At 42.0% G+C, this 24,746-nt stretch overlaps 2 protein-coding genes across 2 annotated transcripts; one reads left to right on the forward strand and one right to left on the reverse strand.

Moving 5' to 3' along the window:
* The first annotated feature begins 5,380 nt into the window (after nt 1-5,380).
* Nucleotides 5,381-16,595, forward strand: LOC134618294 (uncharacterized). The gene is made up of 25 exons (XM_063463638.1): nt 5,381-5,487; nt 5,782-5,883; nt 6,014-6,104; nt 6,221-6,324; nt 6,414-6,458; nt 6,552-6,687; nt 6,787-6,890; nt 7,861-7,946; nt 8,076-8,204; nt 8,502-8,610; nt 11,332-11,433; nt 12,017-12,049; nt 13,163-13,264; nt 13,805-13,898; nt 13,983-14,086; nt 14,162-14,206; nt 14,298-14,430; nt 14,694-14,797; nt 14,955-14,999; nt 15,078-15,210; nt 15,282-15,385; nt 15,497-15,541; nt 15,678-15,810; nt 15,899-16,002; nt 16,472-16,595. Exons 1-25 carry the CDS (start codon nt 5,385-5,387, stop codon nt 16,504-16,506), a joined length of 2,325 nt encoding a protein of 774 aa, XP_063319708.1. The 5' UTR covers nt 5,381-5,384; the 3' UTR covers nt 16,507-16,595.
* A 767-nt stretch (nt 16,596-17,362) lies between these two features.
* atp6ap1a (ATPase H+ transporting accessory protein 1a) lies at nt 17,363-24,331 on the reverse strand. The gene is made up of 11 exons (XM_063464553.1): nt 24,182-24,331; nt 23,386-23,512; nt 22,966-23,040; nt 22,683-22,876; nt 22,222-22,262; nt 22,002-22,087; nt 21,760-21,909; nt 21,204-21,361; nt 20,243-20,293; nt 19,631-19,868; nt 17,363-18,965 (listed from the first exon to the last, which is right to left on the reverse strand). The coding sequence occupies exons 1-11, from the start codon at nt 24,307-24,309 to the stop codon at nt 18,756-18,758; spliced, it is 1,458 nt and encodes a 485-aa protein (XP_063320623.1). The 5' UTR covers nt 24,310-24,331; the 3' UTR covers nt 17,363-18,755.
* Between the last annotated feature and the right edge of the window lie 415 nt (nt 24,332-24,746).

Genomic DNA, 24,746 nt, shown 5'->3' on the forward strand with positions numbered 1-24,746 from the left:
CTACGTCCAGATGAACTGAATCAACTTTTGGAGATGTTTATTAAATCTTTTTTAAGAAGAAATATTCGAGTCCTTCATGGTGAGTTTGAACAACACACTCAAACACAGGTGTAATGGCTTTTTCAGTTTCAGGTTTCCTGGATGATGATTTGGGTGTTCATGAAGGTCCCGTTCTGTCTGTGCTCCAAACCTTTTGCATGATGCTGTAGCTGCTGCACAATGACATGTTGTGTTTATCAGGAACTAGTTCAACAGTCAGTAGAAAGACTTCCTTCTAAATACTCTGAATGTTTTTGAAGCTTATTTTTAGTTTCTGGTGTTTTCCCATGAATCCACTTCCTCTGTGGTCTCTGACCAGAGAGACGTGTGGAGATGTTTCATGCAAATCAGAATATTTTGCAGTCAAATGTGTTCTCAGCTGTACTCCTGCTGCAGCCTGTCTGTTACATTCATATTATGAACCTGTTTGTTTTATAGTAACATCCAGTAAATCATTAAATAGCCCTCATAAATACCTGCTGTACCACCCCATATAAAAACACTGAAAACACTGGTGTGTTGAACACCCACAGCTGTTGCTGCAGTGAGCATGTTTGTCTGTGTCGGTCCACTTGGTCTCCGTCCTCTTTGTTCCCTCTTTAGGACGCTGTTAATGAACAGGGGAGGGTCACTTTCTCTCTGAGCTGATCAGGGTCTTTGAACTGTTCTGTGCTCTTCATGTAAATCCAGACGTGATCACATTTTCAAACTGTAGCTCCTAAACTTTGGAACAACATGTTTGCAATCATTTACATCATGTTAACACAATCATTTTTATTAAGTGTTAAAATAAATGTAATCTACCATTAGTCATGTTTAAAATGATGTGAGCCTCTCCCAGCTGTCACTGGGTCAGCTGAGCAAGGCTTATATAACTTTTAACCCTAGAACACTGTCGCTGGGTAATTTTCACCCGAGCAAATACATTTACATGATTTCTCTCTCCTGCAGCTGTTAGTGTGTCGAGGAGATTGTGCCTTCACCAGGGAAGTCTCAAATGTCCCAGGAATGGGTGTATCAAAGACCAGCTTTCCAGCGTCATTTTTTTTTTCTTTTCTTTTTTTTAGGAATTTTTTGTTCTTGAATTCCGGATTTTTCTGTAATTTTGGAGCATTATTTTAGCATCCCCCCATGACACTTTTTTTCATTTTGTTAGACATGGCACAGTTGAAAGTAAAAGCTGACCACTCTGATTTGTCATGTGTTTGATATATTTTGATGACAAGTACTTTTTGTTGGTCATATTATATCGGGTAAAAATCACCCGGCGTTAGTGATTGTGTTACTATTTATAGCGATAGTGTTCTAGGGTTAATGTAAAGTAGTTTTATTTCCTGCTGCAGCTGAGAAGCAACAGATTCTGCTTTCCCATTGGCTGTGCTTTGCATACATGTACATCACAGGTTTTATTGAAACAGAGTAAATGCAGCAGCTCTGTGTTTGATCCTCCATCAGCTCAGCTCTTCACTGTAATCCAGATCTCCTAACATGATGCTCTGCTCCGGACTCAGCAGCACACTGTGTGAGTACAACACACTGATAATCCTTTATTTCTACATGAAATCAGCTGCACGTGTTCAGTCTAATCCTTTTCTAGCTTTCCACTGTGCTGTACTGTGACATGCTTTTCTAAAGATTCTGCTTTATTGGATCAGTTAATCTAACATCCTAAATAAATGTTTGTATCACCTCAGCAGGACAGTTAGGCTTCACAGAGTCCTGAGAGGAATTCATGGCTCATCATTTACTTTGAAGAGTTGAAGTCAAACTGTCAACACAAAGAAGTTTATTGACAAAAGTTGGAAACATGAACAGAATAAATGTGTGATTGACATCTGCTGTTTAGAAAGAGTTTTCACAAGAATCCAGGAGTGAATGAAAGCAGCAGCTTTCTCCTGTTTGGTTTTCATGATTTCTGTTTCATGTTTTGAGGTGAATTAAACTTCATATCAAACACACAGTCTGACACTGAGCTTTCTTTCTGTCTCTTTCAGTGCTGGCAGCAACGTGTTCACTCATCACTTCAGGTAAATGCTGTTTTACTGCTTCTTATATTTTGGTCACAAAGAGCCTTTCTGTTAACTTTATACTTCCATCATGCTAATCATTGAACCTGAGCTCTTCTTCTGCTCGTGTAACTACTGAACAACCTTCACACATCACTAGTTTTTATTTCTCTCCACCAGAGAGATTTTTATAAAGCAAAAACAATTTTTCCAGGCTGATGATCTTTTATATTAGAGGAGCCATGTCCTCTCCAGCTTGCGAGTTATCTGCTTTAGGATTAGGGATGGGTATCATTTAGGTTTTATCCGATACCGGTGCCAAACCGGTACTTTTGAAACGGTGCCGGAGCTTAAACGGTGCTCAAACTGGTGCTTAAAGAATGGAGAACACAAAATTGGTCCAAAAACCTCTCATGTTCAGCTGTTTTTTTGTAAAAAGATAACAATGTTAGCCTTTTCTGCAGCTATGGGGCATATATGGTATCACTCTTGGCTGGAAGCAGTGCTTAAACAATGGAAAAAAACACAAACTTTGTCCAAAAACCTCTCATGTTTAGCTGTTTTCCACTTTTTCTTTGGTCATTTTAGCCTTTTTGGCCAGGGTGAAGGGAGTATCTGCCGTCAAACAAGAAGACAGCCGCATGTAACTACGACGGTGTTTGCTAGTTCACCTTACATGCATTAATTTAATAACGTGGTTAGCCTACTCAACGTAAATTACACACGAACAACATTAAGCTACTCACGCAGAGAAGAATGGCTGCTGCTGCCATCATCATCCTCATCATTTCTGCTACACTGGCAGGGCTAGGGGCCAGGACTCTCCTCTTCGGGTTCTTGGGGGATGTTGCTAACTCCGGGTCCGATAACAGGCACCACACCCGCAGTAGATGTGCCGGTGTGAGGTCTCGCAGCAAGCTATCAAACACGGCGCATTTCTCGGCTTTAAAAAAACCCGCTATGCGTCGCCAGGTGTTTCATCGGATTTGAGGTGTTACCTCCTTTGACAGTATCACAGTATCAGCTTAAAGCACTTGTTGCAGGCTGCTGAGTTTGCATCTTTTGCTGCGAAGTACAGCCAGACTTTGACCGCTTTGCCTTGGGCATTTTTAATCTGTAGCTCTGCTCTAAAAGAACGTACGTACCTGGACCCGCCTACTGTCCTCGGAAACGTAAAATGATTGGCTAGAATTGGCTCAGGAAAAAAAAGCACCGAAATAAAGCACCGAAATGTGCGCTGCTTTTCGGTCTGGTTACTACCGTTGATGTCAGAACCGGTGCCATACCCATCCCTATTTAGGATGCACGTTTGAGAGTGACAGCGAGAAGTCAAGTCCTCCCTCTGATTTGAGGTTTTCTTTTGAGAGGTGCTACAGTGTCTACAGTCGTACACAGTGAAGACGTAAAATTATTAATAAGATGATCGACCTCTGTTGGAGTAGCGCTCAGGTTGCTGCTCTGCTCTTTGTCTGCACAAGTCACTGAGGAAGCTAACAGTGAATAAATTATATTCTTAAACTTAGTCACAGCGCTTTCAGAAAGACATCTACTGTGATAAAGTCTACTCTCCACTGCTGTGTAATCAATTATTGTAAATGTGAATGTTATCAGGAAATGATCAGACAGCAGAGGGTTTTCAGGAAACACTGTTAAATGTTCAGTTTCTATGCCATATGTTAAAACAAGATCTAGAGTGTGATTAAAGTGGTGGGTGGGTTCTTTTACATTTTGACAGAAGCCAGTTGAGTCTAATATTGTCACGGCACTGAGTCTGGTGACCCCGTGTTTGTGTTTTTGGTTGAAGTTATACTCTTTGAATTATGGTTTTCTGTTTGTATTTTATTTCTAGTTCCTGGTTTCTAGGTGTCTCTTCTCTTTCTGTGCCTCCTCTATGTTCTTGATGAACGTTTAATTCTGTTCTCCATGTGTTGTATGTTTAGTCTTAGTTTCCTGTCTTCCCTGTGTCCCACGTCTTGTTACTTTTGTCTCTGTGTTTCTTGTTCTCTCTGTTCCAGAGTCTGTCGTGTTTCCACGTCTCTGTCTAGTCTGCGTCTTTGTGGATGCCTCGTACTTCCTGTTTTACTTTGACAGTCTGTGTCCTATGTCAGTGTATTCTGCTTTGCTTGCTTTATCTCTTTATTTCAGATTAGTCCCAGCTGTGCTTCCCTCCTTCTTTCCATTCCCTCGTTACTCCCTGGTGTATTTAAGCCCTGTGTTTTCCTCTGTCTGTTGTTGCCTTATACCCTCTGTGTTTCCAGCCATTTTCTAGTTACTGTTCCTGGGTTGTTTTCTCTTTTCTAGTTAAGTTTTGTATTTGAAGTGAGTTATTTGCCACTAGAGTAAAGCTGCCTCTTTTAGTTAACCCTTTCGCTTACGAGTCCTGCTTTTTGGTCCAACATGCTGCCTGCCACACAGCAAATCCATGACCTATAATGGATCAAATGCATTGTGAGCACTAACTCAGGGAATGTAACATAACAAATAAAAAACCCACATGTTCTCAAGAAATCAACAGGTTAACACATAAGAATGTTTTTTATTTCAAAGTTGAAGTTTTTTTTTTTTTTTAATTATCTATATTCATGTGTATCATGTTGATAACAACAATGTTATTTGTAAATAAAAATATATATATTACATCTTTTAATCATGTAAATTCCCTGCACCTGTCATAGACGTGCACATGATGTCCCAAAAAATTACCAAGTCCTAAGTTCAAATGTTAAACGTCATATTGACGTCCAGGTTGGGTCATGGTTGGAGTCCAGACTTCGTACAGATCTCTGAACTTGATGATGGACCGGCAGACCAAATATTGAGAAGATCTTAACATCTATCCAACGTTCAATGTTTAGTGAATGTGCTTTAGCAAAAAGGAAAGTTTGAATCCAAACTGGAAGCTGGTTCCACAGAAGAGGGGCCTGAAAACTGAAGGCTCTGCCTCCCATTCTACTTTTAAATACTCTAGGAACAACAAGTAAGCCTGCAGTGTGAGAGCGAAGTGCTCTAATAGGGTGATATGGTACTACAAGGTCATTAAGATAAGATGGGGCCTGATTATTTAAGACCTTGTATGTGAGGAGCAGGATTTTGAATTCTGGATTTAACAGGAAGCCAATGAAGGGAAGCCAATACAGGAGAAATCTGCTCTCTCTTTCTAGTCCCTGTCAGGACTCTTGCTGCAGCATTTTGGATTAACTGAAGGCTTTTCAGCGAGTTTTTAGGACTTCCTGATAATAATGAATTGCAGTAGTCCAGCCTGGAAGTAATAAATGCATGAACTAGTTTTTCAGCGTCACTCTGAGACAGGATATTTCTAATTTTAGAGATGTTGCACAAATGGAAGAAAGCAGTCTTACATATTTGTTTAATATGTGCATTGAAGGACATGTCCTGGTCAAAAATGACTCCAAGGTTCCTCACAGTGTTACTGGAGGCCAAGGTAATGTCATCCAGAGTAGGAATCTGGTTAGATACCATATTTTAATAAACTTACAGCTCAATGCAGTTTCTGTGTTTCAGTAATCCTTTACTGACTTTAATGAATAAAAAATGCACACAGCGTCTTCCTGCCTGTTAGCAGTTAAACAGCTACATTAGCTAACCAAATAGGTTTTTCACTACATCATCAAACCTTTTGAGAAAAAAAGAACGCTTTCTGTGTTATTTTTACATTTCCCTCCATTGCTTTACCCTCATATTACGTTTTTTTTTTTTTTTAATATTTTGATTTCAGGCTTTATCAGAGCAGAACTTTCCTTTCCTCCTGCTGTGACGGCCATATCCAGAGGAAGAGTGATCACCTTTGACAGCCTCAGTGTTCAACGCCTGAGCTGTGGTAAGATGGAAAATAGTCTCCAAAAAAGGTTTGATGTAAAATCCACTGTGGTGGTGTAAGTCAGAGTGCATCAAACCTGCTTTACTACATGTAGTTTTTCCTTTTCTCTGATACTGTGTATGTATAACAGAGAGGGGAGTGATCACTGTGCAGTCAGCTGTGTACAGATGTGCAGATACACAAACCTGCTCTCAGCATGGCACTCAGGACATCAAGAACAGGTAGTTTAACATCTTTAATAACAAATTACTGTTTGAATAAAAACAGCAGCAGCTCAAATACTGACCTGAAACACTTTAATAAAGCTGAAAACGAGCTGCTTTCTGTGTCCCTGCAGCTGTGATGGGAGAAAAGTGTGTGACATAAATATGAACATCATCAGTACTTCTGATCCCGGCGTCTGCACGTACCTGGACACCACCTACACCTGCGTCCCAGAGAGTCTGTTACATCTGTGATTATAAACTAACAATCAGTCACATCTGTACATGAATTATTACAGTTTCTAATGTGATGTGTTTCTTTGTCAGTCCACAGTGTAACATGTGAAGATTCTCAGGCGAAACTTCAGTGTGGTCAGATTTATTTTTCTCATTTATTGTAACTTTAGTGTAACTTTCATTTGATAGAACTACAAACATGGTTACAGTTTATGAACTCTTCCTCAGGTGAAGGACAGGTTATAGTCGTCTACTGGGCTAATTATGGTCGCCGTGACACCACATGCTCTGATGGACGTCCTGACTCTCAGCTCCAAAATGTTCACTGTTCAAGTCCCAATAGTACAGAATATGTAACTAAGAGGTACAGATGCTGACTCTCTTTCTTCAGCTTTCCATCTTCTCTCAGATGACACGGCGTATTTCAGTCCTCTGCTGACTCACCTTTGACCTGCATTCACAGGTGTAACTGGCAGAACAGCTGTACTGTTGGAGCATCAAACACAGTGTTTGGAGACCCCTGTAGTGGCACCCGCAAGTACCTGGAGGTGGTTTATGGCTGTCAGAGTAAGAACCTGAAACTTTTAGACTGCATTCATTCCTGTGTTCATAAAAAGGTAATTATTATTTCTCTGCTGAAAAAGACTCAAGTAATCTGACATGAATTTCTTGTCAGCTTATTTTTACAGATCCTGAGTGAAAAAATTAAAATGATGTTTATGAAAGTCTTAAAAAGCAGAATCATGTAATTTTTATAGAATTTAATTATTGAAAAATGTAATTTAATGAAGAAATCAGTGATACTAATCACAATATATAGATACTCCACAACAAAATGTAAAAATCTATTAGTCTGTTTTCTCCTAAATACTGCAGTGTTAGAGCTGCTTTAAAAAAATACTGCAACAGCTAATGTTTTTTCTTTGATGTGTGAAAATCCTCTGAGTTTTAAAAATGCTGCAATTCAGTTTTGTTTATACAGCATCAAATCCAAATAACAGATTGCCTCAAGTTGCTTTGTATAAAAAAGTACAGATGTTAGAATAATAGAAACAAAACAGAGAAAATCTCAACAATCATATGATTGCTGAAGCACTATTTTCTCTACAATGTGCTTTAAGTAATTTAAAGGAGGTTTGTGATTGTTGGAGCCTGTTCTCCTCAGGTCATTCACACCCACCGGAGGATCATGGGGTCAACATTCACGCTCTGCAGCTTTAAAGACCCAAATGTGATCAGTAGAAGTTAAAAGTGAAACATCCAAAATCACACAAACGTGTGAATCTCTCTGTCCCGCTGTGGAGGAATCTGCTGTAAAATTAGAACATGAACTAAAGTAAATTATTATTAAACATTAATTACACTTTAACTCAGTGTCACACTAAATATTCACTGCTGTAGTAAATAAATGTATGTGTTTCTTATTAAATCTTTTCTAAGCTGAAGTTCATGGTGAAGTTTCAGAAATTATTTTGTTTTTCTTCTGAGGAATTATTAATCTGATTATTAATCTTCTACCTTTACAATCATGCTGCAGCTCCTTCCTGCCCTCCTGGTTGGACTTGGTTTGGAGGTCGCTGTTTCATCTTCAACAGCAGCATGAAGATCTGGACTGATGCTGAGGTACATTAGGAAATAACAGCAGCTGTCGCTGCATCACTGATCATATAAAGAGTTTCTGTCTTTGACTGATTTTAAAAGCATTCTCACACTTTTCATCTTCTGTGGTCTGCACCTCATCTTCCTCCTCAGAGTTCCTGTGAGACACTCGGTGGACATCTGGCCTCATTCCACAGCACAGCTGAGTACACCTTCATCAGAGAGCTCACTCACACAGCAGCAGGGTCATATCCATCAACTTGGGTTGGAGGCAGAGAGACTGTAAGTGTTTCATAGATAAAGAGGATGAGCTGCAGCTGTTTCTGATATTTCATATTTTTCTCTTCATATTCATCAGTTTGATTCAAAGGTCAACATGTGGCAGACTGATTAATCAGGACTTTGTTCCTGGAGACAGATGTTGCTGTTGACTTGATTTTTCTTTTCATTTTTTACCTCCACAAACAAAATGAAGCTTCATTGTCTTCGAGTGGTGTAAGAGGTCTCATGTCTGCACTCTCAGCATAGATGCATCAAAGTACATCAGAACAAACTGAACCTCAAACTTTATTCTTCCAGGAAACTGTGTGGATGTGGAGTGATGGTTCCCAGTTTGACTTCATAATCTGGGGCAGTGGAGAACCAAACAACCCTGGAGGAAATAACTGTATACAGATAAACTATGGAGGTACAAACTGAATGTAGGACTTTGGTTTTTATATTGACTGAAGTCATGTAATCTTAGGTCTTTATAAGAACTGTGTTTGTACTTTTTACATTAGAAAAGAAGAAAACATTTACTGCACAGACCTCTGATTTTATTTCTGTTCTTCTTCATTTTGATTCTTCTTTACAGGACAAGATCATGTCAACGACGAAAAGTGTAACTCTGACAACTGTTTTGTTTGTGTCAGAGATCCATAACTGCTCCTTGGTGTCCTGACACATCTGACATGATGATGTCACTTCCAGCAGGAAGTCAAGCCTTGATGACGTCACCGCTGGAAGATGTTGACAAATATAATTTTAAATCACAATAAACACGAATAATAAATTCAATAAAATTTAAAGGGATTGAAATGTTTACCTGACAGTGAGTCATTCGTGCTTCAAATCATCATCTGATCATTTTAATAAACCTGAAAACGAGCTGCTTTCTGTCTCCCTGCAGCTGTGATGGAAAAACGTGTGTGACATAAACACACCATCAGGACTAATGATCCTGGGATCTCATCGACTGATAACTCAGTTATTTTTAAATCTAAAGAAAAGCAAATTGTGCAGTGAATTCATGCACCCTTTATTTTTCAAAATTTAAATAAAGGTTAAAATCTTTAAGCTGATTTATTTGATAAAGGTTAAATAAATGTTTAATTATATCTTTGCCATAGTCACAGATGTGACAAATAACATACACAACATATAACATATACAAACAAACACAACCAATAAAATTACAGTGACTGTGAAGCTGTCATGTTCCTGGTCAGTGAGCCAGTTTTTTGTGTTTCTGAATTATTAATAGTCTTTGATATCATTGTTATTCATAGTTTCTGGTCTGTGCCTCCTCTGTGCTGCGTCATGTTATGTTCTCATGTCTGTTCGTCCCCAGTTCCAGTATCAAAAAGTGCAGCAGGTTCCACTTCAGCACTTTAACTGCTGCTTTGCACTTGTCTGAAGTGGAACTGAGAAATGTGAATATAACTCCCCTCAAACGTGTCAAAGTCATCTTACATGGTGAGCCACATACAGCCTGCTTTGATCGACCAGTGAAAGTCGTCTTTGTGTCAGTTAAACAAGATTAACTGCACATTTAATTCTGAAATATCTTAATATAAGAGAAAGAAGTTTCAGCAGCGTCTCAGTTTTTCTACATGATGAAGAAATTCTGCGGCAGTAAATCAAAGACACCTGTCAGCACGACTGTCTGAGCTTCAACTGTAAGAAACAGACATTTCTATAGTTTAGAGAAAAAACAGGAACTTTTTTCTCATTAATTATGACTTTATTACTCTGGTGCAGCATGAAGGGCCGTGGGGGAGGTCTTTATCAGCAGGGAAACTTATAAACTTATGGAAACACAGTTAAAAGTGCAAAATGTATTCCATCCTTCACATTTTCTAAAGGGTGGAGTAGTCGCCCGTCTAATTTTGGCCCCCAGACCTTATGTTTGACACCCCTGATGTAGATCATTGCTCATCCTCCTCAGCCTCTTTTCCACCGTTACACAACGCAGCAGCTCGGCTCTTTCCTCTTTTTATTGACTTCATTTGAGAAACTTATGAATCTCTTTCAGAGTCCTGCACTTGTTAACAGAGCTGCTGACACATGATTCCAGCTGTCTGATGAATTAATTTTGTTTTTATGCAATGAAACGTGTCACTCTGTAACACTTTGTTTCCGGCTCCTTGTCTCTGCAGAGAGCCGAGGAGCCTGATGATGATTCAGAGGTTTGCTGCTAGCTTTCACACAAACACACAGTGATAGTGGTCGAGACAAACAGATACGTGGTTTCACAGCAGGATGTGATATCATCTGTCACAGTGTTCATGCAGAAGGTCAGTGGCTGTGTTTCACAGATAACCTCAGCTGTTGTTCTCCATCCAAACACTGTTGGAGAGTCTTTATTTAAGCGCTGGTTGCTGATTGGATGTGGGCCTTTCACCTGCTCCACACTCTTATTTTAAATCCAGAGGCGACCACGGTTTGACTTTTAGCTCCTGAACTGTGGAACGGCCTCACTCGGCCCGTCGGGGGGATTCTGTGAAAACCTTGTTTTAGTTTATGCTGGATTATCGTGTGTCCTTCACTTCTGCACGTGAATGTGTGAATGTGCGCTCGTGTTTGTGTAAGTATGTTCAGACTGTGAAACACTGGCTGAACCGAGTATTTCAGAAATGATGACCAAAGCTCCATGTGAAGGACGAGCTGCCAGCGGTCACCGACGTCTCTTTTCCTTCACGTCATGATAATTCAGAATAAAGCTGATGGTTATTGAAACTGTACAACAGTCATGATTAACGTGATGATCACAGCTTGTTGACCGAAGGCCTTTTAACCACCTCTGATGATCTGAATGCTGGGCGGCGTCCCACAGTCTGAGGTGCATTTATGCAGCTTTTAAAAGGATTTCCTTCTTTAACTGATTCAATGTCTGTCTGAGAAAGAAAAGTCTGTTTTTTGTTGTGGCTCCATCTTCTCGAGCCACGATCCAGTCCAGGGTCGTGGGGGGGCCTTGAGCCGATCCCGGCTGACACTGGGCGAGCTGCGATTGGCTTCTGTAATCGTTTCTTATTGATAGCAGTTTAGTTTTCTCCTTGGCTCTGCTGCACCTGATAAGCATCAGATTCTCATTTTTCCATTGGCTGCTTGTTTTGCACGTAGGTAAAAGTTCTCAGCTAAACGGCGTAAATACACCAAGGTCTCCGTCCGATCCACCATCAGCTCAGCTCGTCACCGACAGCCAGACCTCCGAACACGATGCTCTGCTCCGGACTCAGCAGCACGCTGTGTGAGTACCACACACTGATAATCCTTCATGCAGAAATGCAGTCAGAGCTTACAGTGTGCTCGCTTTGCTACAGATTCTACTTTCATAGAGCAAATAATCAAACAGCTCTGTAGATACACGTGTTTATTGATCAGACGATCAGGGTTCATGTGCTGCCTGAAAGTAATCAAAGGGTAAGAAATGGTTTATGAAGGATGGTGTTTAAGCTGACAGGATGGAAATAAAATTCTGCTGCTGTTAAATAATTCAAAGTCATTGAATAGAAATAATTTTATTAAAAAGATTCAAATGTTTCCAACATTTTTATAAGAGGTTAAATCTTTATAACATTTAGATCTTTAATCTAAATGTTTATTGTAAAGAGCTCTGACATCATCCAGTGTTAATAAATCTGATGTTGTTGATAAAATCATTTGTATGCAGATGCTGAGCTGGACTGACAGACAATAGAAATATGATCGGGGCTCGCTGACCTTTTACTGCAGTTTTCTCCTTTGGTTTTCATTCGTTATCATTTCATGTGTGAGTTTGGAGACAAACCAAAGTCAGTCTAACACTCAGGTTTTTCCTTCTTGTTTTTCAGTGCTGGCAGCAACATGTTTACTCATGAGTTCAGGTAAAAGTCTGTTTTTGTGCCTCTCTGTTACCTTCATCCTGGTTTATTTTCATTAATGGACATTTTTAAAAATAATCCTCAGCTTTACTTCTCTGCCCCTGAGCTGCAGGCCTGGCTTATTTTATTCTGTCTCCAGTGATGATTGTGGGATCTGGAAAGTAGTGGGGATTTAAATCTGACAGATTTGAATAAACTTTGAGATTAATGTGTTTTTCAGTCCACATGAGCAGGGGCACGCTCTTAGACAACATCCAAGGTCAAAGGTCAGACACTTACAGAAACTCTTAGAAGATTTAACCTTCTGTTTGAAATTTAACAATCAACATTAAATTATCTGTGGAAAAGTTTCATTTATCACAAACACGGCGGGAACACCTGTCCACTACCCCCACTCTAAATCACACTCGTGTCTGCCTCGATTCATCGCCATCACTCTCACCTCGTCACATGACTGTTGCAGCTTTCAGAGACAGAAAAGCCGTCAGACCGTCGGTTTGTGCTGTGACTCTGCTCTCCATCAGTCAGCTGACTCCATGGTGGCACTAACTGTTCAGCAGGAGGAGACGAAGAGCACAAAATAAAGATAAATGAATCAGTGAAGGAGAAAGAGCCTCAGATAAGGTCAGATGTTTAGTCTCTGCTCCCAGCAAACAGCCAGGCTGTCCTTGTGTCTCATCATGGAGTCAAAACAGCAGACAGAAGCCGTCGGCGGACCTCCCTGCACGCACGCACGCACACACACACAGTGAGCGCATACCCACTTTGCTTTTTTAACTCTGACTGTAACTCTGTGAGGCGATCGTGGCTCAAGAGTTGGCAGTTCGTCTTGTAATCGGAAGGTTGCCGGTTCGAGTCACGGCTCGGACAGTCTCGGTCGTTGTGTCCTTAGGCAAGACACTTCACCTACTGGTGATGGCCAGAGGGGCCGATGACGCGATATGGCAGCCTCGCTTCTGTCAGTCTGCCCCAGGGCAGCTGTGGCTACAACTGTAGCTGCCTCCACCAGTGTGTGAATGTGAGAGTGAATGAAGAGTGGAATTGTAAAGCGCTTTGAGGGTCTCGAAAAGCGCTATCTAAATGCAATCCATTATTATGATTTATTTTTCTCTCCAGGTGTAACCCGAGCCAAACGTTATGTCCCGTCCACTGCGACTGCCATATCCACCAACAGAGTGATCACCTGCGACGGCCATCTGGTCCAGCACCTGGGCTGTGGTAAAGCGCACACAGACTGTATGTAAATGATGGTGTCCCTATAGATCTAAAAGCCAACAGGTTTTAAATCTCACCCTGGGTCAACTGATTAGTTCATTACCAGGCCTCTGGAGAACTTCAAGACCTGTTGTGCACACATCTGAAACCTGCAGGCCCTCGAGGCTGGGAGCTGCCATCCCCCGATCTAAACCAATGTTAAACAAAATAAAAATGATGCTGCTCTATGCTGCTTACTTTGATCCAAACAGCAGTCTCCTGTCCTCTAGCCCATAACCGAAGAACACAAAGTAGACCGAGCCGCTGCAGGAGATAGTCCTCATCGAATGCACTGATGTCTGATCTGCTGAGGTCTTTTACACCTCTTCTGTTTAATAATAAAAGTGTGACGACATTTCTCAAAGAGTCATCCAAATAAAGGAATTCACTGACAATATAAAAACATTATAAGACTCCCTCTCTTCCATCTCTGCTCTGAATCTCTTTAATCATTCCCCCCTCCTCTCTCTAATCTCTGCTTTTGTGTCATACTGTGTGAAACAGAGAGCGGCGTGATCGTTGTGGAGTCAGTCGAGTACACATGTGGAGATGAAGAAGACTGCTCTCAGCACGACAATCTGAAGGTCATCAAGAAGAGGTGACCACTGTCGGTAACAAACATTTGAAACAATAACATGATCACGTCAGTGAGCCTGACAGTGAGCGCTCTCTCGCCCCACAGCTGTGACGGAAAGAAAACGTGTGACATAGACATCCAAATCTTTGGTACTCCTGATCCCGGCACCTGCAAATACCTGGACACCACCTTCGCCTGCTTCCCAGCAGGTCTGTATCTGAATTCTTCAAAACTCTGCCGATGAGTTGTTACAGTTTGTGACGCGGTCCGTGTTTCTCTTTCAGTCCACAGCACAGCGTGTGAAGGATCCAACGCAAACCTTCGGTGTGGTGAGTGGGGCAGTTCCTCTGTGATTCAGGTGGATTTGTTTCATTGATGTTCACAGATGATGCTGATTTAACACGGTGAACTCTTCCTCAGATGAAGGAGAGGTTATAGTCGTCTACTGGGCTGACTACGGGCGCCGCGATACGACCACATGCTCTCAGCATCGTCCAACCCACGAGATCCAAAACGCCCATTGCCCCAATCCCACCACTAAAGTAGCTGACAGGTACTGAGGCTCGTTCTTTCCTCAGCTCGACACAGATGTGACTGAACACTTCACAGTTCATCCTGCTGCTTCTATCAGCAGTCACACGATCAATAAACACCCGTCACCCCGTCCCACTGCACCACACAGACGATGTGGTAAATGTTTCTCTTCCCAGGTTACAGGTTAACCTCAGTTTCCCAAACTGTGCACACTCGTTTAGATGTTTTCTGACAAAGTGCTGTATGTAAAGCCTCTGTTGACTCACTCACCTGCTTTCACAGCTGTAACGGGAAAAGCAGCTGCATTATTGAAGCGAGCAACTCTGTGTTTGGAGACCCGTGTCCAGGCACCTACAAGTACCTGGAGGTGGCCTACGACTGTGAGCGTGAGTACCTCAAAGAGTCGTAACAGAGCTCCAACCTGCCCTCAGGACACTTTGCTGCAGAGCTTTGGTCCCTACTAACATGTTTTGAGTGGATTTTTGAATCACAGTGATGAAATCTGTAGATGAATTTTTAGTTTCCAATTTGTTTCCTCATCAGTGCACACCGTAGCATGTGAAGGATCTCAGGCAAACCTTCATTGTGGTGAGAACACATTTCATACGATTGGTTTGATAGAAACCCAAACACAGTTATAGTTTAACTCCATGAACGCTTCCTCAGATGACGGACACGTTATCGCCGTCCACTGGGCTAATTACGGACGCCGCGATACGACCACGTGCTCTTACCAGCGTCCAGACCACGAGATCCAGAATGCCCAATGCACCAATCCCACGTCTAAAGTGGCTGACAGGTACAGAGGCTCGATCTTCACTCAGATGTATTTCCAGCCTCTGCCGACTCACTCATCGTCTGCTTTCACAGCTGTAACGGGAAAAGCAGCTGCATCATCGAAGCGAGCAACTCGGAGTTCGGAGACCCGTGTCCGGGCACCTACAAGTACCTGGAGGTTGCCTACGACTGTCCGTGTAAGTGCCTTGAGGACCGCTTCACAAAGATTTGATATCTTCAAAATATGGTCAAAGACAAATCTGTGCACGAGAGATTAATCTGTATTTGGAAATGTGTTTCTTTTTCAGTCCACAGTATCACATGTGAACATTCTTATGCAAACCTTCATTGTGGTAAAGTTGTTTCTTTTCTATTCATCGTTTAAAACTGTGGTGATTTTATGTGATAAAAATAAAACATGTAAGTGAAAAAGAACTGATATATCAATAATAACAGGCCGATAGTTTAACAGTGTGAATTGTTCTTCAGATGAAGGACACGTTATAATCGTCCTGTCGGCTGAATACGGCCGCGATGACTCGACCACGTGCTCTTACAAACGTCCTCCCGCTCAGCTCAGAAACACCCAGTGCTCAATTCCCACGAGCAAAGTAGCCGAGAGGTACAGACGCTGAGTCTCTTTACACTTTCTCTCTGATGACTCGGTGGATTTAGAGCCTCTGCTCACTCACTCTCATTTGTATTCACAGCTGTAACGGCAGAAACAGCTGTTCCATCAAAGTAAGGAACTCTATGTTTGGAGACCCGTGTCCAGGCACCTATAAGTACCTGGAGGTGGTCTACACCTGCGAGCGTAAGTGCCTCAAAGACTCCTGAACAGCTCAAATCTCTGTGACCAACATTTCTGAGAGCAGACACCAGAAAACCTAAAATCATGTGTAGTCATGCTTACAAAGCTACGCATCAAAGTTTGCCTATTTTTCAGTAGATGGGACTTTATGGGCTCAAATTGTGGTCATAAATATTTTGCACTTGTAAATCAGGTTTTAGGTCCAATCAGAGGTTCTCTGATTGGATTGTTAAATTTGTGATTGACATGACATTGGCCAATCAGGTGAAAGGAAGAAAAATAGGGTCAAAATTGGTACTTGTAACTTAAAACTTGAGTGCAGAGTTTCACACGTATTTTTTGGCTAAGTCCACACACAAATCTTTTACACATACAAATCTGATTTACAAGTACAAAATATTTATGACCACAATTTGAGCCCATAGGACTTGATATGAAACTCTTTGTGAAAATAATTTTGTTTTCTTTGCAGATCTGGTTGAAGAAGAAAATCCATCAAATCAATAAAACACCATGTTTGTGCTTCAAATGGAATGATTATCCAATCAGTAGTCAATAGGTAGATAAATCCAATGCAACACGTGGCCTATAGGAGTCAGGCTGTCGACAGATGATTGAACGTCAAACTGATTTAACGTCTCATAATTTTTCCTTCTTATTACAAAATAAAATTAATCAACCAGCCCTGCCTCAGCGTTGTGTTTAACATTGAAGGTGTCCATCCCATAACTCATGGACAGGATGCTGTGTGCTGAACATGTGAATGTGTTAGTGTCACTGCAGAAAGCAGTCAGACAAACATGACTCCAGCAGCTGATTTCAGCCCAAACTAATAAAGACCCCGCCCCACAGTTAATGTGTTACCATGGTGATCTGGTTAGAAAAAAAAACTCTGTAGTTTTAAGCTCAACATACTGAGCAAACTCCTTAATGTCAGTCACTGCATGTTGTGTGGCCTTACTGAGGCCATCAGTGACGATGTCCTCAATAACGTGACCTGTAAATGTGCCACTCTGAACATTTATATACAAAATAAAACAACTCCATACAAAACCATTTTAATATGTGCACATTCTGAATATCTAAACACTGTGACAGCATAACTACTCACACTTTGAATTTAAATTACGCCGTAGCCTTGTGACCGTTCGCTTTGTTTTATACGCTTAGTTGTTTATTTAGTTGTGTGAAGGGAACTCGCAAAGTAAGACTTTCTTTGCTCAGCGTAACTATTTGTGTTATGCAGTCTTCTTCTGATCTGCACTAATGCTCCCTCATCTCAGCACAGGCGTCTTTAAACGGCGAGCCCTGTTCTCTTCAGACGGGCCTGTGAGCGTTTCTGACTTAAATTAAACACTCGAGCTTCTCCATCTTCACAGATGTTTTATTGGAGGTCACAGCAGCACAACACAGGACCAAACATCGACGATGCTCACTACAAATCATGGAAAAACAAACTGAGAAAAAGAATTCCACATTGAACACGTTTCAGTGCACTTCAGTAATAAACACAAAAATCAAGTAAAACTACTCAAACTGGAAACTTTAATGCTTCATTATCAGCTTTTTCCTCAAATTGATGGAGAATGTTGGAGTTAATAAAGTGGAAATGATTCCTTTAGCATCCATAAACAGAGTAGGCTCCCTTCATTCAACATCTACACCTCACTGGTCAAATAATGTAAACACAAACACACTAATTACAGCAGTTTCACCAATAAATAACTTTTTCTATAACGTACATTTGTTCCCGTATGTACAGTCGTCCCTTTCCTGTGTTAAATGAATCCAGCCTGAGGACTGGGCTCAGTTTACGCCTCAGGTGTTTTTGAAGGATATTGAACATTTATGATTCTGAAGGTTTTTCCAGAGTCCTCACAGAACAAAAGCTGCACAGACTGTTCAAATTAAACAGTTTCAGTCCGGACCGAGACTACATGCACAGGACCACGACAGCTAAGGAGAAAGTCTAAATCTCATCGAGTGCATTCACAGAGGGAGCACGGAGAGTGCGAGAGCTGTGCTGCTGATGCATGCAGACGTTAGCAGGTTTTTATCCCTGCAGCCTCAGACTCAGCTGAGAAACAGCAAACAATAAAAAAAATATTACATGAAGTACAGGAAGGTTTAGGTTTTCCATTTTAGGATCATATTAATGCTTAATAAATAAATAAGTAAATAAATATAATGAACAACATCTTAATAATGCTGAACACAACCTTTGGACCCTTGAGCAGTACAGCCAGTGTACAGCCCTGTGATCACCACCAAACAAAGATGTGTGGCTGAGAAGTTCCTGCTGATGTTAGCTGAGGTCACGGTCACACTGTCATGGAAGGTCTCAGGTTTGTGACCCTGCTGTCACATCATCCCCTCATATTACAGACTGTAGCTGATTTACAGTGAATACAGTCCAGGATAAAGTTTGGAGGATCACCCAAAGATTTGTTCATGTTCTACATGAGTCCGTGTGTGTTTCTCAAAGAACATTAAAGAGTTAATTTAGAGGCAGGACTCTGGAAAAGCCTCCAGCCTACAGAGGCTGACACATGAGGACAAACTGAGGCCACCTTCAGCTCATATTTCAAATATAAACGGACACATTTATGTACCAATGAATAAACCCTTATTATGATAGCACTGAATAATGCCCAAATACAGATGGAAGGGGGGAGGAATGCAGTTGGAGGAGTGGAAGCATTGCAGTGAGAGGACAGAGAGGAGGATGGAGGATGGACAGGTGTGGTGCAGGTGTGTTACTCTGTCTGTGGCACAGAGATGGCCGGGCCTTTGGGATCATCAAAGCGGTCCATCGTGTGCAGCTGCATGATCATGTGCAGGCCGTAGGTGAGCACCAGGACCATGAGCAGACTGGTGATCAGACCCATCCAGATCCCTGGAGAGAAGAACCCGGCGCAGTCGCTGGCGTACGAGAATTCACCGCCGCTCACGTTAAAGCCCTGAATCTGACGGCGAGAAGGAGAAGGGGTTTAAAATGTGGCGTCTGCTTCATTTCAAACTCACATAACAGGCCAGAAATCTCACTGACATACTCTCAAGTTTATAAGTAAATATTTATAAATTGATTGAACAGATTGAATGAATAGATGTGCTTCTTTGAGGTTGTGTGAGGAAGGGCATCTATAATATTTACAAGGGGCCGGGTTTAGCTCCCGGGCCGTGGCCTAGAGAGGGATCCTAGTATATTAGGACACGTGTTCAGAATAAACTGAAACACGGGGAGAAGTTTCACCTATAAAAATGAATCCATTTCAGTAATTCAGCCCAACTGATGAGCTGAGGGAGGCTGAGCCATGGCTTAGGACCTTTGGACCAATGAAGACGAGCGGGGATGTGAAAAATTAGCCTCTGTAGCTCAGACAGCAGGAAGGCCAGCCAACATTACAAATAAAATGTGTGCTAATATTTTTATTTCATTTGTAATTTTAGCTTCCAACTGTTACAAAACCAGTATAATCAGCTTAAAACCAGTATTCTTCTGCAATTATAATTAATATGGTCTAGAGTTCGCTCTGTTCACTGCTGTCAGCACATGCCCATTTTACACCTGACATCTTATGTTAGATTTTTATTATTATATCACCAAAGCCCAAACAAGTGCTAATCTTACCTGGAAGTCTTCAAAGGAGACCCTCCACTGATTGGCTGGGTCTTTGGATGTGCGCGGGACGAGCAGTGGCCACTGGAAGCTGGTGACGGACTCGCAGCGGTACGAGTACTCGGCGGGAGCGTAAATGTTCCTGCTGCCGTTAAACGTGGCTTTGGTGCCGTCGTATTCCAGCTCCACGGCGTCCAGCGTGAACCAGCGCCGTGCCGACACCTTGTAATGCCGCTGACTCAGAGCAAAGCTGAAAAACACCAACGAGCAGAGGATCGAATATCTTTAACAGCAAAACAGGAAGTTTTCAAGAGTGCAGCAGGACTGATAAATGTAAAAGTATAAATGTAATATATTAATGCATATGGGTGTGTGTGTGTGAGCGTGTATTCATATCTTTGTGGTGACCAGAAACAGGAAGTTTACTACACTTGTGGGGACCAAAATCCTGGTGCCCACAAGTATGAGGAGATTTTTGAGATTCAAAATACGGTTTTAGTGTCACGATTATAATAGAGTAAAAGGCTAGGGGAAGCATTATGTCAATTAGATGTCCCCACAAGATATGAATACCTGACGTGTGTGTGTGTGTGTGTGTGTGTGTGTGTGTGCGCGTGTGCTTACATCAGTTTGAAGCTGCGGTGGTTCAGGACGTTCTCATAATTCAGAACCAACCTGCAAAAAAACAAACATGAAGAAAACAACTCAATTTGACCTTCAGTCAACTTTATGTAAAATATTCTTCATGCAAATCAGAGCTCATAACTGTGAAGGACCCCAACACTACAAACAGCATCGCAGTGCGATCGACTGACTTCCTGTCACAGCTGTTACATTTACTCTGGGACAGCTGATCAACACTTAAAGAGCTTAAATTAAAACTAAGACTGAAACATTCTTTATCATTTCTGAAGCAAACAGTAAACAAACAGCCAACCAGATGATGTTAATGGATTAGTGGAAGATGAAGAGTTATTATTTAATAAAAGCATAACTCAACTGTGACACCTTAAAATACAAGAACTTTAAAATATCATTAACAGAACAAATGCTATGGTTCGGTTTGGATTCAGGAGACAGACACTATCTCTACTTTTAAGATTAGGCTTAAAACTTTCCTTTTTGCTAAAGCATATAGTTAGGGCTGGACCAGGTGACCCTGAATCCTCCCTTAGTTATGCTGCAATAGACGTAGGCTGCCGGGGATTCCCATGATGCACTGGGTGTTTCTTCTTCTTTTTCCTCTGCATTGAATCATTAGTTATTATGAATCTGTGGCTCTCTTCCACAGGATGTCTTTATCCTGTCTTTCGCCTCTCACCCCCGATGGTCACAGCAGATGGCCGTTCCTCCCTGAGCCTGGTTCTGGTTCACTGATTTTACCCACCAGTGTTAGACGCACTAAATGAAATTTACACCCGCAGCAGCATTTCATGAAAAACAAAACATTTTAAAACCTTATTGCATTTACATTTGAGTTTCAGACTCCAGTTTGAGCAGCGTCAGAGCTAAGTGATATTCACATCACAGCATGAAAATGAATGATTGTTTTTACATATTGTATTATGTCACAGGTAAAAAGTACCTGGCTTTGGTTTTGTCGCAGCTTGAGCCGTCAAGTCTGGGGGTGACGCCTTCCCCAAAGGTGGACGGGGTGAGGTCGTGCTCCTCCCAGCGACCGCTGCGAAGGATGCTCACCGACAGGCTTTTAGCCCACAGCAGGATGCAGCTGTTCTCCCCCTCCTGCAGAACAACCAGTGAACAGAAAGGTTCTCCTTTACAATGGCATCTGGATTTTCTGCCACAACATCTTTGATGTCAGCGCCACCCTGTGAGCTGCCGACCAAAGTTTCAAATTAGTTTGAGAATATTCTGGATTTTTATTGCAAATCCAACATCGTGTCAATGTCAGTGCGTTAATTTCATTCATGACTTGAAAGTTCTGATTTTGTTCGATGCTGACTGCTCTCCTCTGCAACAGTTTGTTGTTGGTGGGATTTACAGTCAAACAGAAAACAGCCTTCAGGAAAAAGAGTTTAAGCTCAAATGAATAAATAATCACGATTACAAATATGAAATGATTTAAGGAAGCAGAGTCAAAGTCCTGCTCAGTTATCTATGTCTCTCAGCTAAGACTCCACCTTAAACTCGACGGGTGGGTACGTTCCAGCCCTCTCCTTGACCCTCCGCTGCTTCTCCCGTTCTCTGCCGCTCTCCCTGTATCTTCCTCTGGCCTGCAGCAGCGAGCGCCCCCCACCCAGACCGGCCTCCACAGAGAGAGACGCTGCCTCCTGTGTAGAAAAAGAAAGATGGAGGGAGGGGGGCAGATATGAAAATCGGCTGCAAACATGTATAAATGTTTCTGAATGAGACTCGGACTCACCCTGGAGGGCCGCAGGGCGGTGTAGATAGCCGTATACGGAACAGACTGCGACTTCATGATGTTCAGCACCTGACCAATCACTTCATCTGAAAAACACGCGTCATAGAGAAAACAGTCACAGGAAAAGATAGCAAATAAAAAGCTCACAGATGATTGTGAGAATTGCATGCTTCAGAGTCTATGAGCTCCACAGTCACTGGGTCAGATTAAACAGACTCACCGTTTCCACTGAGAATCTCTTTCGCTGACAAGAGATCAGCTCTGAAACGACAAACGAGGCCAGGAAGGATGGATGAGTCTTAATGTCTTTGGAGGAGAAGCTTTGAGTGTTTTTAAATCACATCCAGACGAGGTGTGTGGGTTATTTCCCTTCTAGAAAATTAGCTCTTTAACTTTACCGTGTGACTTTTGAGAAATTGAATTAGAAGTTTTAGAAAATGTACAAACAGCGACATCAAGGCCTGTTTAGAAACCATTACAACAGGTTCGAAGCCTCCTGGAGGACATGACCATAGCTTTTCTATGTGAACTAAGTTCACTGAGCTCAAAATGAGCAAAACTACCAGCTGCAGTCCAAGACAGAGGATGACTGATTATATCATTTGTCACAAAGTAACTGGCAGTTTAAATGTTTACAGAAGGAAATCCCATTAACGGTTAATTATTGAACAGTCAACAGACCCGATGCCGTAGGGCAGTCTGAACACGAGCAGAGCAGGCGAGGAGGCGTTCAGTCTCAGCTGGCTCAGCGTCTCAGGGTCCATGTACAGAGGGGAGGTGTCCAATTGGTCCTGCAGCTGACCAATCACTGCATTGGATGCAGGCCAGGAAACAGCAGGTAAAACCAGAGAGGAGGATGATGACATCAGAGCTCCCTGTGACAGAAGAAAAACCATGAGTGACCGACACACACCTGAGAGTAAACCGGAAACGTTCTGTTTGGTTTGTTTCATCGTGATAATACCTCCAGGTTTGGAAACACATTATCCTGCTTGTTTCCAAAGGCTCCTCCATACATGGTGAAGTCCTCGATGCTCATCTGAAGACCGAGAGGAAAAACAATGGAGTCATAAATATTTTAGACCAAAGAGAGCAAAGAGAAACTGTGAGAGACGGTTTTAACCATCAGTCAAACACTGCTGACCTGTGAGGCCGTCCGCCATTAGTTTTAAAAGTCTTGACCAAATTAAATAAAGAAATACCAAAACTTAAAGAGTTCTGATAAATGTGAAAAGGCTACATGATCATGCACATAAACGGGACGGGGCCATACAAAAGCAAAGGAGACGAGGAGCATTTGTGCTTGTGTTTAGCTTTAGTGCCTCAGAAGAAGAAGAAAAAAAACAAGGACGCTCAACAACAGCGTGAGGGCTCAGGTGTTTACCTTGTCCTGAAGGAAGAGGACTACGTTATGTGGTCCGACGTCCAGAGCTTTCTCCAGGTAGGAAGCCAGCTGCTGCTGCCCAACGATGTGTCCGGCTGTTGGAGGAGCCTGAGCTGGCAGGGAGATGCTGGAGGAGACACCAAGCACAGGTGGAGGAGTCATGAGGTGCTGCTACATAACAAGGAGAGTCCTCTACAAGACCGAATCTGATGGATTCACAGTGAAGCAGTTTTATTATTGTCGCTTCATCTGCAAGAACGTATAAAGCCTTTAATGAATGAGGACCAAATTATCTGCAGTTAAACCTGCATCACGTCAAAGAGCGCATTCCTGATTTTCTTGCAGATACAGAAGATTGAATATTATTAAAACAGGAGAAAAACGCAACACCCAAGCACTTCACTTGTTTTATTTCACAATGTGAACTTCTCACATCCGAAGACCCAAAGAGTTTACAGTATTAAAGCCTTTGATAACACATGCTGCACTGTCTTCTGTGTGTGTCAGGCAGCACAGACAGATGCAGGTGTGTTTGCTAGCTGTCAGGTGACTGCACCCGTCACTCACTGGGCCTGCAGGATATTCTCATGTCACGTTCTCTGATTTAACCTCGTGTTTCAGCCAGTGAACCGCTCAAATTAAACGCTTTCCGGGCCGTGCACTGTGGTGACGAAGCAGCGAACATTCAGTCCGCTGTTTGTCCGCTGTTTTTCTCACGGCTAACCGTTAGCCGCTGAGGTCGCAGAAGGAGCCGCGGAAACAGGACCAAAATCAGTAAAACTTCACGGCTACGTACCCTCCGCTGGTCCACAGCACGAGCGGCACCTGCTCGTCGCAGCTCGCCGGCTTCAACACGTTCAACAAAGCGAGAAAAACGGCCACAGCCGCAGAGATGCGCCGCCGCTGCAGTGCCCCCGCCGCCATCTTTACAGCCTAACAGCACGCTCGTGACGCTCTACGAGATCACTTGACCAGATCACGTGACCAGACGGCGCAGCGGCGGACGTGAAAAAAGAATTTTTGTTTTTACTTCAAATGTATCAACGTTTTAATATTCTATTCTTTTTAAGTGTTGTTTTATTTTGCTAATATTAGACACAATGTAGCAATGGTAAATAACCATAATTTATTGTTCACGTGATACTATTAGTTTAATGTTATTTAATGTTATTAAATGTTTTTTTTTCTTTTTTAAATACAAGTATTATTTACTGTACCAGATATATTGGAAACCGTAATTCCCTTCGACATGTCCAATTATTCATCCAAAGTGAGAGTATTTAACTTTTCAAAGAAACAATCCATCTTCTTAAAAATGAAAAGTTCTACAAAAATAGGGAAACATTCACGATTTAGCATAA

The sequence above is a fragment of the Pelmatolapia mariae genome, linkage group LG20, assembly GCF_036321145.2.
Source record: "Pelmatolapia mariae isolate MD_Pm_ZW linkage group LG20, Pm_UMD_F_2, whole genome shotgun sequence".
In the NCBI taxonomy this organism is placed as follows: Eukaryota; Metazoa; Chordata; class Actinopteri; order Cichliformes; family Cichlidae; genus Pelmatolapia; species Pelmatolapia mariae.